The sequence below is a fragment of the Lissotriton vulgaris genome, chromosome 9 (genome assembly GCF_964263255.1).
Source record: "Lissotriton vulgaris chromosome 9, aLisVul1.2, whole genome shotgun sequence".
Lineage (NCBI taxonomy): Eukaryota > Metazoa > Chordata > Amphibia > Caudata > Salamandridae > Lissotriton > Lissotriton vulgaris.
In genome coordinates, this window is record NC_141697.1 from 619,175,494 (window position 1) to 619,194,926 (window position 19,433).

Below are 19,433 nucleotides of genomic sequence, written 5' to 3' on the forward strand. Positions count from 1 at the left end.
CACCTCCCATGGCAACTGGCCCCTTTACTTGGGTTGTTACATGGTACGTGCTATTTAGACTGTGAGCACTATTTTCTTTAATGAGGTTCTCCTACTGCAGGTACGACGTGCTTTGGTGCCTTCTTTACTCCCCCCCCCACCCCCGTCTCCCATTGCTGTGCCTTCGCCTTCCCCTCTCGTTGTCTGTGCCTTCTCCCCCTCCCCAACCTCCATCCCTTTGTCTGTTCCTTTTTCCCCTCCCCGGCTTCCCTCCCGTTGTCCGTGCCTTTCCCCCTAACCCGGCTTCACTCCCATTTTCCGTGCCTCCCCCCCTCCACCTCCCCACCCCCATTGTCATGATGCCTACCATTTGCAATGCAATAGGTCTCGTGTAAATGCGAGACCTATTGCATTGCAAATGCTTGTATTTAAATATGCTTTAAGATTATTTTTTGGGGGGATATATAGTTTGTCTACTTAAATCGCCTCTTTTATTTAAATTCTACCATATTTTGAAGATTTTTATTTAGCCCTTTTTAGTAATTTTAAAAAGTAACAATTTATTTGTATTTTTTCCTGATTCTGTTTTGCGCTCAGTTGTGCTGGGTGCGGCGGGAAACAGCGCGTGCCTGTTTGAGGAGAGGGCTTAAAAAACCAAACCATAAATAAAAGGCATTGTCATTTACAATGCCAATCGCTCAAACTTACGTAAATGCGAGACCTATTGCAGTGCAAATGCTTGTTAAATCATGCCTCAAACAACCCCTCTATCATTTCTAATTCATTCCTGAAAAAAAGCTGATCGTATTGGTGATGTGTGTACTGTTACTATTGGTGATGTGGGCGCTCTCACTAATGTCCTGTGACCGTAATGTGAAAATTAATGTTTTCTTCACATCGGCTCTCCACTTGCTAATGTAAATTAAACAAAAATGTACTCTATGTATAAAGTAGGCCGGGATTTGGAGAGCGAATGGTAATTCATGCAAACTTTGAAGTTATGTAATGAGGATTGATTGCCATTGAGCATTACATGTAAGGAGTGCAAACTTTGCCTGAACACCTTAACTTTATTACAGAATGTCAGCTAATGAAGACGGAGAGGCCAAGGCCGAACACATTTGTAATAAGGTGTTTGCAGTGGACAACGGTCATTGAAAGGACTTTTCATGTGGATTCCACAGAGGAACGGTAGTAAATCTAACTTTGATTATTTTTTGGCCAGATTTTTTAAAAATGCATTAGTGTTATTATACATATGTAAAGTTAAGAACAATGTTCATTGTCTCAGGTGGGGGAAAGTTCATGATTATTACAGGAAAGCTAACTCTATACCTGAAACCATAGCATGCATGAATGGCTCTTTTATGTGATTGGTCACCAGAAAATTATTCTAATGGCTACTTCAACTGCAGATCCCTTACCTTTGCATATCGCCAGTCACTAGACTGGATCCGGAGTGTTTTCCAGAAATGCTATTACTTGCTGATAGGTCGCATTTTGCAGCTCCCTCCTGACTCCATATTACCCTGAAAGTGACGCAGCAGAACAGCATATTAGTGCTACACCTGTGCTTGGAAATTAGTTGCTTGCTTTCTGTGTCTTCAGAGTTAAAGTTTCGATCTCACCTTTGTCGGACTTCTGACTACTCCATAGAAATTTTCAACGATGTACTGGCAAACAATGCTGTTACCGAAAACTACAGGATTCCAGCAGTACCACAACTGCAAAAAGCAGACGTCTGTTATAACCAGCATAAGGTGTGCCTTTGGCGTCTGGTCTCTATCCTCATTCGACGTCCTGTGACCAGACTGTGGTACTGAACCTCCATGAGCTTAAGAAGAGATCGCTCTCTTTACATAGGTCCTGATCCAAGCCATTGTCCCAGTCCTGGGGCTTTTCCCATGACCATTCCTCTTTCTTCTCAAAATCTTCCATTAAGTCCAAGTGCAAGCATAAAAATGAGAAGCAATGTTCAACCTCATCCCACCACTCGGATTCTAAATAGAAGACTTCAGGATTTGAGTTGCACTCTTTCTTGAGGGCATGAGCCAAGGAATCAATTCATTATCTGCTCCTGAGGTGTCCCAAGTAGCCCTGCCCACCATCGACCTGCAGCAAATTAAGGCCTTCAAGGAGATCATGTGCAAATGTGTGTGCATTTCCAGCTCCCTCCAGCATGCCTTCTGACCCCACTGAACCTCAGGGGCCTCCAATCTGGTTACTGGACCATCCAACACAATTTCCATTATTGGGCTTATACCAACTTCAATTCATACATCCACTCTTGCCAGAGAGACACGCCTTTCCTTGACACGGGTACTTCCTCACAGGACACCAATTAAAGACCCTCTGCAAAGGGCATGTTCGATCCCAAGCCGATGTCAAACCAAACGTGAACGATATGAAATCACAAGAGTGCAGCCAGTCGCTTTGCAGCCTGACTCTATCCCGGTGCTTCTACCATGATGCAGATATCGACAGTCTCTCCGTTTGTTTTTGGTTCTGAATCTGATGAAGTACCATATGATGATGATGGTGGTGAGGGAGATGCATTGCTTCCTCCTAATTATACTGATGGTGCTTTATTCCTTGAGTTACAAAACACCAGTTAGTCCAGCATCAATGCCAACACCATCCAGTTCTCGAAGGCGACTGCTCAAGATCTGCCTTTGTGATTGACTGATAACAATCTGTTGTGCAGCATTTCACTCTCTATTCCTCATCCATACTGATAGCTGCATCACTACTGGGTTGGGTACTTTGATCTCTAGAGGAGGGTCATATCTATATCAACCAGCTGGAGCTACAGGCCATCCGCTCCACCCTAAAGAGCTTTCTTACCACCTAGCTAGGGCAGTTCTCACAGACAGTACTACTGCCATGTAGTCCTGCAACAAGCAGAGCACAGTGTGGTCCTGTTGCCGTTGCCATGAGGCTTTTTGTCTCTGAAGGTGGCTGGAGCGGAAGAACATCTCTGATAGCCAACCACATGGTGGTATCCCTGAATGCCAGAGCGGACAAACCGGGCAGAGATCATATAGCAGATCGCAACTTCATCCTGAGGTGGTGCAGGGTGTTTTTGACCACTGGACAAAGTGCTGGCCAGATCTCTTCCATTGGGGACGCTCCGTATAATCAGTTTTGCATGGTTAATTTTCCACTAATGCACTTGGTTAGAAATGCATTGCGTTTGCAATGGGACAAGAGACGCCTGTATGCCTCTCGGCAATTGCCTATCCTACTTCAAGTTCTGAAGAAGATCAAGCACGGCTGGCTTAAGTCTTCCTAATTGCCCTGCATAGGGCAATGAGAGTGTGGTATCTAGAACTCACAAGCATCTGCCCTTCGATCAAGCTACCACTTGAGCAGAACCCCCTGTCTCACTAATAGGGCAGGGTTTTGCAGCGTGAATCACTTCTGGATTCACATGCTGTGCATTATCCTGACATCTAGTTCACAGCTTTCCAAACTTTTCATGTTGTTGACACACCTTTTTGTGAAAAAATGTTCAGGGACACGGTAACGCGAGCGAGCCCAAACCACCTAAGGGGCGTCGGGCCCCACACACACACCCCACACACACAACCCCCCCACACACACACACACACACAACCCCACACACACCAGACCCCCCCCCCCACACACACACCCCACAGACACCCACACACACCCACAACCCCACACACACCCACAACCCCACACACACCCACACACACACAACCCCACACACACACACAACCCCACACACACACACAACCCCACGCAAACCCCCCACACACAACCCCACGCAACCCCCACACACACACAACCCCACGCAGCCCCCCACACACACACAACCCCACGCAACCCCCCCACACACACAACCCCACACACCAGACACTCCCCACACCAGACACCCCCCCGCACCACACACCCCCGCACCACACACCCCCGTACCACACCCCCCTACCCCCCCCCACACACACCCCCCCACACACACCCCCCCACACACACCCCACACACACACACCCCACACACACACACACACACACACACACACACACACCACACACACACAACCCCACACACACACACACACAACCCCACACCCCCCCCCACACACACAACCCCACACACACACAACCCCACACACACACAACACCCCACACACACACAACACCCCCCACACACAACCCCAAACCCCACACCCCCCCCACACCCCCACACAACCCCCCACGCCCCCACACCCACCCACACCCACCCACCCACACCCACCCACCCACACCCACCCACCCACCCACACCCACCCACACACACCCACCCACCCACACCCACCCACCCACCCACACCCACCCACACACACCCACACACACACACACACACACACACACACACACACACACCCACACCCACACACCCACACACACCCCCACACAACCACACACAACCCCCCCACACACACAACCCCCCACACACAACCCCCCACATACACCCCCACCCACACACACACCCCCCCACATACACACAACCCCACACACACAACCCCCCCACACACACCCACAACCCCACACACCCACAACCCCACACACACCCACAACCCCACACACACCCACAACCCCACACACACACAACCCCCCACACACACACACACAACCCCCCCCCACACACACACACAACCCCCCCACACACACACAACCCCCCCCCCCACACACACACAACCCCCCCTACACACACACAACCCCACACACACACACACAACCCCACACACACACACAACCCCACACACAGCCCCCCCACCCACACACACAGCCCCCCACACACACACAACCCCCCCACACACACAACCCCCCCACACACACACAACCCCCCACACATACACAACCCCACACACACAACCCGCACACACACAACCCCCCCACACACAACCCCCCACACACACAACCCCCCCCCACACACACAACCCCCCCACACACACACAACCCCCCACACACACAACCCCCCACACACACAACCCCCCCCCCCCACACACAACCCCCACACACACAACCCCCCACACACACAACCCCACACACACACAACCCCCCCCCCCCCCACACACACACACAACCCCACACACACACAACCCCACACACAACCCCCCACACACACAACCTCCCACACACACACACAACCCCCCACACAACACAACCCCCCCACACACACACAACCCCCCCACACACACAACCCCCCCACACACACACATCCCCCACCACACACACACACAACCCCACACACAACCCCACACACACACAACCACACACACACACACAACCCCACACACACACACAACCCCTCACACACACACAACCCCACACACACACAACCCCACACACAACCCCCCACACACACACAACCCCCCACACACACACACAACCCCCCACACACACACAACCCCCCCACACACACACAACCCCCCCACACACACACAACCCCCCCCACACACACAACCCCCCCACACACACAACCCCCCCACACACACACACATCCCCCCACACACACACAACCCCACACACAACCCCACACACACACAACCACACACACACAACCCCCCACACACACACAACCCCTCTCACACACACACAACCCCCCCCACACACACACAACCCCACACACCCCCACACACACACTCACACACAACCCCCCCCACACACACACACAACCCCACACACACAACCCCACACACACAAGCCCACACACACACACACACACACACACACACACACACACACACACACACACACACACACACACACACACACACACACACACCCCCCCCCCCCCCCCCCCCCCACACACACACACACACACAACCCCACACACAAGAAAATGCAAGTGTTCCATCTGTAACACAACTGGTGCTCATGTAAAGCGCTCTGATACCTTTGGCCCTAGTTTCCTCAACAAAAAAAGTTTGGCAAAAGCTGCGTGGTAAAGCGTAAAGGATGTTTTCTACCATTATTTATCAACGTAATTGCTTTCTTAGAATTACTCCACTTGGCTACAGTGATAGTCGATTGGTCCCCAAACTACATTCACTTAAGAATCGCCTGTTTGAGTACTTTAAAGCCCTGGAGAGAAATCAATATGAGGTTTTATAAAAACAATAGTTTCTACTGAGTGCTGATATGTATTTCATCCGTAGCCTCCAGGAGCACATGGGTGTGTGTGTGTGTTTCGGAAAAGCTACAGTACCACAGAGTGCAACACCATGCAATAGAATACAATACTATACTATATACAGCAAATTAGGAAATGCTCTGAGCTTTTCACATTTACATCAGCTGGCCTATATCGAAGTCACATTTAATAGTTACAATACATCAGTTGACTATATCGTATACACCTGGAATATATTGATCCATCCTCAAACATCACAAAGATGCTGGAGGCATCTGCAGATTTAAGCCAATAAAAAACTCTGAGAATTATGTAGAATAATCCTTGTGTGAGTGAATCTTTAATACTTCGTCCACCTCACAATTTCCTAAATATCATGTATTTGTAATTTATGTCCATAGTTTATACAATACCATCATTATCCAAATAGCCGACATTGTAAGGGCCTAAAACGCTTTCCTATGCAATCTATTGATTTTAAATGTACAAATCCATTATTTAACTCATAAAAAATACAGTATTTACTTTATACAGTTAGAAATGCACTGTGAAATTACTACTGTGCATACATTTTTAGGGATCGCCTGCTGTGCGCATGAGCACAGCTGGAAGCTCTATAGGGGCTTATCCAGTGTTTAACCACCACTGGCGATTCCACTGGCGATTCCTTTGAGTGCACGTGCTTTTTAGGTGATTGCGCAAGCGCAAGCCCTAAAAAGCGCGTGCACAATGCCACCAGCCGCCTGCCTGCCTGCCTCGCATTACCACATCAAAGGCAGGCCAGCCTCCCTCCCACAGCTTCTCTAATTATTCACGGCCGGCCGGCCGTACTTTCAGTTTCACGGCCGGAGGCCGTGTCTCCTTTTAAAACGTGTTTAACTTGTTTATAGCTCTTGCTATGTTAGCCCCGTCTGTTTCTAAGCACTCCTAATGTGTCCAGTACAAGATTACAGGTTTATGGAGATTGGGAGGCCAAACATTCTATTTCATTGCAGTTCAACAATCAAGTTGCTTAATTTGTGCATTTGATTTGCCAGAAGTAGAAATAGCAAGCAGAGAAGGGTTTCCCCGGGGTGCGGTAGAGGTATGCTAATCTGACACAACATAACACAGTATTGTCAAAGCACTCTTATAGAAACTAGGGGCTTCATTTAGAGGGCAGAATTGAATGACAACCTCAGAATAACTCGTAGATGCTCGGCTCGCCCTACGAGAAGCTTACATCTTCTCACACCTGACTCGACACTGCTGACACTAATACAGTCGTCTGACACGCCATGATGGAACATGCTTTCTGGCTACATGCTTCAGTTCAGATCATGGCAAGTGTGCGTCGAATGCGCACACTTTTCCTTTTCTATACTTTCTCATGTGCATCAAAATACATTACGTATTTCGGCACAGGGCATTCACTCAGTAGTGCAACATTTCACCTGCACTCAGAGTATGTTTTTACCCCTTCTCTCTAACTGATATTGCAGGCACAGAAACATATATATTCATTGCCTCGAGGTCACTGCTGAGACATTTTTACACATACGTGAATCAAATAATTAAAAACGTGCACCACTGTGACCCTGCCACGTCATTCCCACCATTTCACGCAAAAGTTTGAACACTGGCAACAGTTACAGCTAAACGTCATCAACAAACCTGCTATTATGAATTTTGCACCAGGCCTGAAAGGCAGTAATTAAAAGGGAACCACTGGTGTACTCACAATCACAACAATGGAGATCCCCTCGTTCACAATCCAGTTGCTCATGTCTGCTGTCACCGTCTGTCTGGTCTGCCCGCACTGCCCGGCTCCTCTCTGCAGCTGCAGTTCTTAAGACTCACGAGGAAGTGGAAATGGGTCCCCGCTGTTGCAGATTTCCCCTTTTCCTCAACACGAAACGATCAGTACAGTTGGCTAAAGAAATGTTGCAATGCTATGAGGAAATCTTTGCGTTGCTTTTAATCCTTTTCTGAAACCAGGGTGTCGTGCTTGATTGCCCCAAAGTACCACGCGCGCCTCATTGCTGTATGTCTGTAGGTAATATTGCACCCCCCCCCCTCCCCCCCCCCCCCCCCATCTGTGTGGGATTCCTCATGTGTGTAATGTGGTGCTTCTGTGTGTGTGGTGTGTTTGTGAAGTCTGTTAGGGGTTTGTGCGGTGAAAGAAATACACGTTAAGGAAGGAGGCAGCTTCCCACACCTGATGACTGGCACATTAAAGAAGAAGGCAACTCCTCGCAGTGATCATGGAGAGGCACACTAAAGTAGGCAGCTTATCACAGTGATAACTGACAGACACATTAAGGATGGAGGCACAAAAGCAGCGCACTCAATGAAGGGCATTAAGACATTCAATCTTGAATGGAGGCTTTACAGTCAAAACCCTAATGTAGAATAAGGTAATGCAATATGTCATTACCAAAGTAATCAAAAATACATTCATTACAGGTACTAATTTAACAGACAAATAAGGACTAGCAGCATTTCTACATTCGACCCTCCAAATACATGCCAAGTCCACACTGTGGATCGGTAATATTTTCTAAATATAATAAAACACCGTTAACTACACAGCACATGGAGTTCATTTAGTAACTGTAAAACGGACCGTATGTATGTAGCAAGATGACAAATTCTATATAACTCCTCTGGAACCACTTAATTTACAGGCTAAAAGGGAGCAAACCATGCAGTAGGTGAAACGGAACTCTATCCAGTGATGGTGCAGAAAACGCAAGGCACTCAGGACCCAAACATGCCCAGGGAGGTGACAATTTACTACAGCCCTTTAAAAATCCCTCCAACCGATATGGCTTCATTGACAGAAGCTGGAAGGCCAGTAAGTGGTCAAGTTTAGCAATAAAAGCAACTCATGGGAACACAATTAAATCAAAATACGTTTGGGGGAAGCTCAAAATGGAGTTCTGAAACCACATGCAGGGGGGTGGTGCTTGAGGAAACCAGGACTGGTTGAGTTAGCAGTAAACAATATATTAGAAATATCACTGTGGCAGCTACCAGGAATCCTGACATTTATTTAGCTTTGTGCAAGCCATCTGTTACCAGAGAGGCCCAAAAGACTCTGTGCGGACCATAGAGGTGTGCGCTTTGCTTAATAGTTATATCTTAAGCTACACAGCTACAGAGAGGGGTACAGAAAACCAGTGTCTAAGATTAAGGAATGCATGCAGGCTCCCTATGAGGACAGACTGCTACAACCAGCACATGTGGTAGTTTCATAATTATCTCCAATGTTACACAGACTGCAGCACCGATGCACCCAACACACAGCTCCACTGATGCACCCACCATCCAGCTCCATCGATGCACCCACCACACAGCTCCACCAACACAGCTCCACCGATGCACCCACCACACAGCTCCACTGATGCAACCACCGCACAGCTCCATCGACACAGCTCCACCGATGCACCCACCACACAGCTCCACTGATGCAACCACCACACAGCTCTACCAACACAGCTCCACTGATGCACCCACCACAGAGCTCGACAGATGACCCCACCACAAAGCTCCACTGATGCACCCACCACACAGCTCCACCGAGGCACCCACCACACAGCTCCACCGAGGCACTTACCACACAGCTCCACCGATGCACCCACCACACAGCTCCACCGAGGCACCCACCACACAGCTCCACCGAGGCACCCACCACACAGCTCAACAGATGCACCCACCACACAGCTCAACAGATGCATCCACCACACAGCTCCACCGAGGCACCCACCACACAGCTCCACCGAGCCACCCACCACACAGCTCCACCGAGGCACTTACCACACAGCTCCACCGAGGCACTTACCACACACCTCCACCGAGGCACCCACCACACAGCTCAACAGATGCACCCACCACACAGCTCAACAGATGCACCCACCACACAGCTCAACAGATGCACCCACCACACAGCTCCACAGAGGCACCCACCACACAGCTCCACAGATGCACCCACCACACAGCTCCACCGATGCACCCACCACACAGCTCCACCGATGCACCCACCACACAGCTCCACCGAGGCACCCACCACACAGCTCCACCGAGGCACCCACCACACAGCTCCACCGATGCACCCACCACACATCTTCACCGATGCACCCACCACACATCTTCACTGATGCACCCACCACACATCTTCACTGATGCACCCACCACACATCTTCACCGATGCACCCACCACACAGCTCCAGCGATGCAGCCACCACACAGCTCCACCGACACAGTTCCACCAATGCACCCACCACACAGCTCCACTGATGCAACCACCACACAGCTCCATCGACACAGCTCCACCGATGCACCCACCACACAGCTCCACTGATGCACCCACCACACAGCTCCACCAACACAGCTCCACCGATGCACCCACCACACAGCTCCACTGATGCAACCACCACACAGCTCCATCGAAACAGCTCCACCGAGGCACCCACCACACAGCTCCACTGATGCAACCACCACAAAGCTCTACCAACACAGCTCCACTGATGCACCCACCACAAAGCTCTACCAACACAGCTCCACCGAGGCACCCACCACACAGCTCCACCGAGGCACCCACCACACAGCTCCACCGAGGCACTTACCACACAGCTCCACCGATGCACCCACCACACAGCTCCACCGAGGCACCCACCACACAGCTCCACCGAGGCACCCACCACACAGCTCAACAGATGCACCCACCACACAGCTCAACAGATGCACCCACCACACAGCTCCACAGAGGCACCCACCACACAGCAAGTGGTCAAGTTTAGCAATAAAAGCAACTCATGGGAACACAATTAAATCAAAATACGTTTGGGGGAAGCTCAAAATGGAGATCTGAAACCACATGCGGGGGTGGTGGTGCTTGAGGAAACCAGGACTGGTTGAGTTAGCAGTAAACCATATATTAGAAATATCACTGTGGCAGCTACCAGGAATCCTGACATTTATTTAGCTTTGTGCAAGCCATCTGTTACCAGAGAGGCCCAAAAGACTCTGTGCGGACCATAGGGGCGTGTGCTTTGCTTAATAGTTATATCTTAAGTTACACAGCTACAGAGAGGGGTACAGAAAACCAGTGTCTAAGATTAAGGAATGCATGCAGGCTCCCTATGAGGACAGACTGCTACAACCAGCACATGTGGTAGTTTCATAATTATCTCCAATGTTACACAGACTGCAGCACCGATGCACCCAACACACAGCTCCACTGATGCACCCACCATCCAGCTCCACCGATGCACCCACCACACAGCTCCACCAACACAGCTCCACCGATGCACCCACCACACAGCTCCACTGATGCAACCACCACACAGCTCCATCGACACAGCTCCACCAACACAGCTCCACTGATGCACCCACCACACAGCTCCACTGATGCAACCACCACACAGCTCCATCGACACAGCTCCACCGATGCACCCACCACACAGCTCCACTGATGCAACCACCACACAGCTCTACCAACACAGCTCCACCGATGCACCCACCACAGAACTCCGGATATATGATGTTACAACGCGGACTTTTCCAACGCATACCGTTACAACGCGGATTTTACAACGCGGATACTGTAACAACGCATGTATTTACAACGCATTTTTTTACAACGCAGGTACCTTTACAACGCAGACCATTACAACGTAAGTATTGGTAAGTATATATTAATATTAATATTATAATGGTAAATTAATTGTAAAAAATATAATTTAATGTAATTTTATTTAATATAAATACAATTAATTAATTTAATTTTAAATTAATATTACTTTATTTTTACCCTGTACCCCTGCACCCCAGAAACTCAAAACTGACCCTCAACCCCAAAAATAAATTAAACTGATTTAATTTAATTTAATTCCAATTAATTAATTTAATTTAAAATAAATTTTACTTAATTTTTACCCTGTACCCCAGTACCCCAAAAACTCAAAACTGACCCACAACCCCTAAAATAATGTAATGTAATTTAATGTAATATATTTTCAATTAAAAAAATTATTAATTTATTTTAATATATTTTTACCCTGTACCCCAAAAACTAAAAACTGACCCTGAACCCTAAAAATACCCCTTTACCCAAAAACTGAAAACTGACCCTGAACCCTAAAAATACCCCTTTACCCAAAAACTAAAAACTGACCCTGAACCCTAAAAATACCCCTTTACCCAAAAACTAAAAACTGACCCTGAACCCTAAAAATACCCCTTTACCCAAAAACTAAAAACTGACCCTGAACCCTAAAAATACCCCTTTACCCAAAAACTGAAAACTGACCCTGAACCCTAAACATACCCCTTTACCCAAAAACTGAAAACTGACCCTGAACCCTAAAAATACCCCTTTACCCAAAAACTGAAAACTGACCCTGAACCCTAAAAATACCCCTTTACCCAAAAACTGAAAACTGACCCTGAACCCTAAAAATACCCCTTTACCCAAAAACTAAAAACTGACCCTGAACCCTAAAAATACCCCTTTACCCAAAAACTAAAAACTGTCCCTAAACCCTAAAAATACCCCTTTACCCCAAACATATAACATTTAAAATATAACTATATACTTACCAATACTTACGTTGTAATGGTATGCGTTGTAAAGGTACCTGCGTTGTAAAAAAATGCGTTGTAAAAACATGAGTTGTAACAGTATCTGCGTTGTAATGGATGCGTTGTAACAGTAGTGCGTTGTAAAAAATGCGTTGTAACAGGTGCATACCCAGAGCTCCACAGATGACCCCACCACAAAGCTCCACTGATGCACCCACCACACAGCTCCACCGAGGCACCCACCACACAGCTCCACTGAGGCACTTACCACACAGCTCCACCGATGCACCCACCACACAGCTCCACCGAGGCACCCACCACACAGCTCCACCGAGGCACCCACCACACAGCTCCACCGAGGCACCCACCACACAGCTCCACCGAGGCACCCACCACACAGCTCCACAGATGCACCCACCACACAGCTCCACCGATGCACCCACCACACAGCTCCACCGATGCACCCACCACACAGCTCCACCGATGCACCCACCACACAGCTCCACCGAGGCACCCACCACACAGCTCCACCGATGCACCCACCACACATCTTCACCGATGCACCCACCACACAGCTCCAGCGATGCAGCCACCACACAGCTCCACCGACACAGTTCCACCAATGCACCCACCACACAGCTCCACTGATGCAACCACCACACAGCTCCATCGACACAGCTCCACCGAGGCACCCACCACACAGCTCCACCGAGGCACCCACCACACAGCTCCACCGAGGCACCCACCACACAGCTCCACAGATGCACCCACCACACAGCTCCACCGATGCACCCACCACACAGCTCCACCGATGCACCCACCACACAGCTCCACCGATGCACCCACCACACAGCTCCACCGATGCACCCACCACACAGCTCCACACAGCTCCACCGATGCACCCACCACACAGCTCCACCGATGCACCCACCACACAGCTCCACCGATGCACCCACCACACAGCTCCACCGATGCACCCACCACACAGCTCCACCGAGGCACCCACCACACAGCTCCACCGATGCACCCACCACACATCTTCACCGATGCACCCACCACACAGCTCCAGCGATGCAGCCACCACACAGCTCCACTGACACAGTTCCACCAATGCACCCACCACACAGCTCCACCGAGGCACCCACCACACAGCTCCACCGAGGCACCCACCACACAGCTCAACAGATGCACCCACCACACAGCTCCACAGAGGCACCCACCACACAGCTCCACCGATGCACCCACCACACAGCTCCACCGATGCACCCACCACACAGCTCCACCGAGGCACCCACCACAGAGCTCCACCGAGGCACCCACCACACATCTTCACCGATGCACCCACCACACAGCTCCAGCGATGCAGCCACCACACAGCTCCACCGACACAGTTCCACCAATGCACCCACCACACAGCTCCACCGATGCACCCACCACACAACTACACTGATGCACCCACCACACAGCTCCACCGATGCTCCAACTAAGCTCCACCAATGCACCCACCAAACTGCTCCACCGATGCACCCACCACACATCTTCACCGATGCACCCACCACACAGCTCCAGCGATGCAGCCACCACACAGCTCCACCGACACAGCTTCACCAATGCACCCACCACACAGCTCCACTGATGCACCCACCACACAGCTCCACTGATGCACCCACCACACAGCTCCACCGATGCACCCACCACACAGCTCCACCGATGCTCCAACTAAGCTCCACCAATGCACCCACCAAACAGCTCCACCGATGCACACACCACTCAGCGCAACCACAGCATCACTCAGCACCACTACAGCATCACTCAGCGCAACCACAGCATCACTCAGCGCAACCACAGCATCACTCAGCACAACCACACCATCACTCAGCGCAACCACACCATCACTCAGCGCAACCACAGCATCACTGGTTCAAATATGTTCTTTCAATGTTTCAAGCTGTTTTCAAGCTTTCACGCTTTATTACAAATCACAAAAAGATGTTAATATTTCATTCTGTTCTTGGATTTTCGTCACAATAAAAAACACTGAACATAATCTTCACAAATGTTATTTACAAAAGTTTAAGCTATTGCCATTACAAATTAAATAAATTATTTAAGTATTAATTATTTAAAAAAATTAAAAGCCATTGTTATTTGTAATATCAATACATCTAAGTCACGTAAATACAAAACATGTTGCATTACAAATGCTATAGGTGTCACATTTGCGAAAGTTATAACTATTGGCATTGTAAATGACAAAGCCATTAATTTAGCTATTTTAAAAAAAAACATAAATAAAAAAAAATCATTTATAACACCAATAGCTCAAACTTTCCTAATGCGAGCCCTATTGCATTTCCAATGCTTGTTAAATACAGTCACTGAGTCACAGCAGAAAATACTGATTTCCGTATTTTGCTTCTATGCCTACTGTAGACATATAGACGTGCACAGTGAAAGTAAGTTCTTTTATATCGCCTTCATGAACACAGTACATATCCAACCTCAGATACCTACATGCTAGTACTACTTGCACACTCACAAAACCATATACATAATACACGTTAACCCAGTCAACACTGAAACACATAAACTGCACTTTTACAAGCTTTGTGTGCATAAGCAGAGGGCCGTCCAAGAACCACCTCAGCACACTCATACCCTCAGTAAACATACAAGACTTTTAAAGACCAACACGCGCGCATGCAGCAAAATGCATGCATATACCTCTCACACGTGGCATACGTGTCTGCACGCACATGACATTACACAAACTTGTACGTGCAGACGTGTGTCACACATAGAAGCATGTATATAACCATATACACAAAATCCTGCACAGACTACTGACAAACGCAGAGTTCCTTCTTCCCATTCACCGCTGCATACCTATTCGAACTTCTTGAAGGGGACAGCTGAAGGCACTTATCTGAAAGAGACACGTTAGTGATAGATTCCTTACCTTAGAATATCCCCAGGCGTCAGACTGGATCCGGAAAGTTTTGCGTAGCAGTACCCTTGCGCGTCGGTAGGCGTCGTCTGCGGCTCCGCGTCCGTTGTCGGCGTCGTGGGCGCAGTGATGACGTCGTCGGAGTACTTAGACGCCGCCTCCGCGTGCTGACGTCAGTTCTTCTTTTTTCCGCGCCAGCCAGCGCAGATCTGGAAAGAGCAGTTCCCTAGTCACTTTTTGACTAAACTTTTGTGATCTTTTTTGATCCATATCGAAGTCTTTACGACTCCGACGGTGCAGTTAGGGATGCCCGGCTTCAAGCATTGCGACGAGTGCGACCGTACCATGTCGGTTATGGATCCCCCTTTTTGCTTGTGCCTGATGTGTTTGGGCGTCGACCATGACGACGAGGCCTGCTCCGACTGTCGGGCCCTCTCGAGGAAGCCAGGCGGGAGCGGTCCCGCAGGCGACTCGAGATCCGCCAGTCGGCTCCGCGCCGTGTGAGGTCCCGGTCCCGGTCCCACGGGAGGTCGAGGGAAAGGTCGCGGGGACGGAGCCGTCACAGCTCCGGGAGTCGGCGACACTCCTCCGGGTCCAAGTCGTCGGGTAAGAAGCATAAGAAGTCGAAGAGACATCATCGCTCTTCTGACTTCCCCCGACGCTCGCACGATGCGGCCGGGGGTTCGGGTGACACCGCCCACGCGGCTCCTCGCGAGTTGCGGGCGCCGCGTTCGGCCCCATACCCCCCGGTCCCTGGGCTGAACGCGACGCCGGAGGAGATCGAGCGCTTCCTCATGGCCATGAGGTCCCTTTCTCCTCCGACGGGTTCCGCGGTGCCTTCGGGCCCAGTAAACCCGTCTGGGGGCCCTAGTGGGTCGGGGGCTACGACCCTGACGCCGTCGGGTGCTTCGGCCTCGACGCCGCCGGCGCCTTCGGGCCCGGCGCGGCAGGGCCCCACTATCCCGACGCCGCCGGTGCCCTCGGGCTCGGCGCCGCAGGGTACAGCGGCCCCGGCGTCGTCGGTGCCTTCGGGCCCGGCGCCGCTAGGCCCTCGTCGGGTGCTGGATCGTCACCGGTGGACCTTACGACCCCCCCGGGGTCGGTCCGTGTGGTGTCCCCTCCGGCGTCGTCCTCGGGTGTCGCCGTCCCCGATGCCTCCTCTCACTGGGTTCCGACGTCGGAACGACGCCTGTCGGCGCCGCTCTCGACGCCGTTCGGAGAATTTCAATTCTATGAACCCACCTCATTCGCTTATGACCCTGAATCTCAGGAGATGGGAGACGAGGAGAATTGGGAGGGGTCTGAGGACCCTCTGACAAGGGAATGTCAGTCTAACATGGACTGGACAGGAGACCATGGGGAGGCCAGTGGCCTGGACACCTCTCCAGACACTGAATTCGTCTCTCCTCCGACCGTGGCTTCGGAGGAGGGCGCTACATATAGTGTGGTGTTGATGAGGGCTGCTAAGGCCTTGGGCCTTGAGCTCCCCGTCGCGGCCGTGAGGACTAACCTCCTCACTGAGGTCCTTAAGCCGCCGTCATGCTCCATGGAGCCTCTGCTGCCGTTTAATGAGGCCTTGACGGACGTTCTTTTGGGCACTTGGTCCAGGCCCGCTACAGGTTCGCCTGTAGATAGGAACGTGGCCAGACGCCACCGCCCGGCCCCGGGCGACCCATGTTTCCTGTCCACCCACCCCACCCCCGAGAGTCTGGTTATCCAGGCCTCTAACTCCCAGACCGCCTTCCCGACGGCTCCCCCTGATCGGGAATCCAAGAGGTACGAGGCCTATGGCAAAAAGGTGTTCTCGTCCCTCAGCTTGGGACTGCGGTCTTCCAACACCGCATGCCTCTTGGGCCGTTACACCCACTCTCTGTGGGAAACGGTGGCGGAAGTGCTGCCAGAGTGTCCGTTGGAGGTACGGGGCAAACTCGGCCAAGCCCTACTGGAAGGCCGGGACGCAGCGAAGTATAATATCAGGTGCGGACTGGATACTACTGACTCGCTGGGCAGAGCGATGGCTAAGACAGTGGCGATACGACGCCACGCCTGGCTGAGATCCACCAACTTCTCGGCAGACGTCCAAAATACACTCATGGACATGCCGTTCGATGGCCGTCGCCTCTTTGGCGACAAGGCAGACCACGCGCTTGAGCGCTTTAAGGACTCCAGGGCTACGGCCAAGTCCTTGGGCCTCTCGGCCCCGCGCCAGCAAATGGGTGCCTTTCGCCCCTTTCGTGGCCAGGGAAGGGGCGCCCCCACACGTGCCGCCAGCCAATCGCCGCAAACTGTCGTCCAGCGCGGCGGCGGCCGTGGAAACCGCCGTGGAGGTGGTCGGGAAAACGGGCGGAGCCAGTCCCCACCTACCCCCGCAGCATCCGCCTCTAAACCCTCCTAGTCCGTGCGTTTCGGCCCATGCGACGCCAGTGGGAGGCAGGGTTCGCCATCACCACCCTCACTGGCGCACAGTCACTTCGGACAGGTGGGTGCTGCAGATTGTCCGAAGGGGCTACTCCCTCCCCTTCGAGACGACCCCTCAAGCCATGCCACCGCAACACCACCGCGCATCGGGGGATCACTTGCGGCTCCTGCAGGAGGAAGTGTCGGCCCTTGTAGGAGAGTAGGGTCTGCAATCCTATGATCACCCAGATTTTTTGCTTTTGTTTCACTGGTTTACGACTTTCTCGGGCTGTGGGCCTGCCAATCAGACCCACAGCCTAGCTGTTCTCTCACTAAATTGATATGTGTACCTTAGGTGCATTACCCAATTGGAACTGGGCCACCTTGTCAGACCCTGTAACTCGGCATCGGTGTACCCAGGGCCTACCAGGGCCTGAAGCATGTATTATGCCACCCCTGGATGGCCATCTAAATCTGACACAACTGGCTGCGCGACAGCTGGGGCAACGTGGCGTACTCGCCCTTTGCTTTAGATATAGTATACCTATATCTAACCCTCAAATGGACACCCAAATTCCTATCAGCCACTCCTATGGCAGGCCTTGACAATCCTGAAGGCAGAGTGCGTGGAATCGCGTGAATTGGGCTCTGGCACGAGCCGAGCCCGGTTGCAGCTTGCGGAACCAAGACCCAATGGCTGTTCCATGATAACGCGTATCATATTGGTAACTTCGGTATCGCGTTATCAAGACATGTCGAGTAAGGTGTCATACGAATCGGGATGCTGACCCCTCACCAATGCTGGCGACGGGGTTATCATTCCACCCTTCTAGAGGGACACGACATGTACGTAACTGTGAACCCCGGTTAAAGTTAACTGAAGCCTCAGCTCCACAAAAAGGATGCTGCCACCATAGACACGAGTCTGACCTCCTGCTGCTGGGAGTCCTTCCAGCGAGGAGAGCTTGGACAAAGGGTTTCCTGTCCGGGGCGGTGCTCGCACCATCCCAGACAGGGTTTTGTGTATCCTGGGTAGGCAGGGCTTTACAGGAAGGTGACTGCGGAGTGGCACCCCGGTGCTCACTACGCATCTGCCGGCTAGAACCAGTTCCAGGGGCACACCAGCCCCTGACCTGGGGAAAGTCCGGCACAGGAGAGGGGTGTAACCACCCCCCTACCTGGTGCCACCCCTAGGGCAGGACCTAGTCGCATACCCACCCCTTTCTTTAGGATAAAGGCAGGAGCGGGGACCCTTCCAAATTAGATCATCTTTGAATCATGAAACTACTTTCTACGAAAGGAAATCAAGACTTCTTCTCAAGATTTCTCCCTTGTGACTAAGGAGTAGTCACCCTGCATCCGCAGGCACCATCTAAGAACTCTGCGGTTTGCTGCACGTCCTTCCTCA

The 19,433-nt window shown here is 51.2% G+C and overlaps 1 protein-coding gene across 5 annotated transcripts in view; it reads left to right on the forward strand.

Moving 5' to 3' along the window:
- The window catches only part of AKT2 (AKT serine/threonine kinase 2), a 644,724-nt gene that overhangs the window by 262,056 nt on the left and 363,235 nt on the right, over positions 1-19,433 (forward strand). For all 5 annotated transcript variants that reach the window (XM_086938261.1, XM_086938260.1, XM_086938262.1 and 2 more), the window contains one exon: positions 1,059-1,170. In XM_086938261.1, the coding sequence (XP_086794387.1) occupies positions 1,059-1,170 (112 nt within the window). The remainder of the gene's footprint in view (positions 1-1,058; positions 1,171-19,433) is intronic.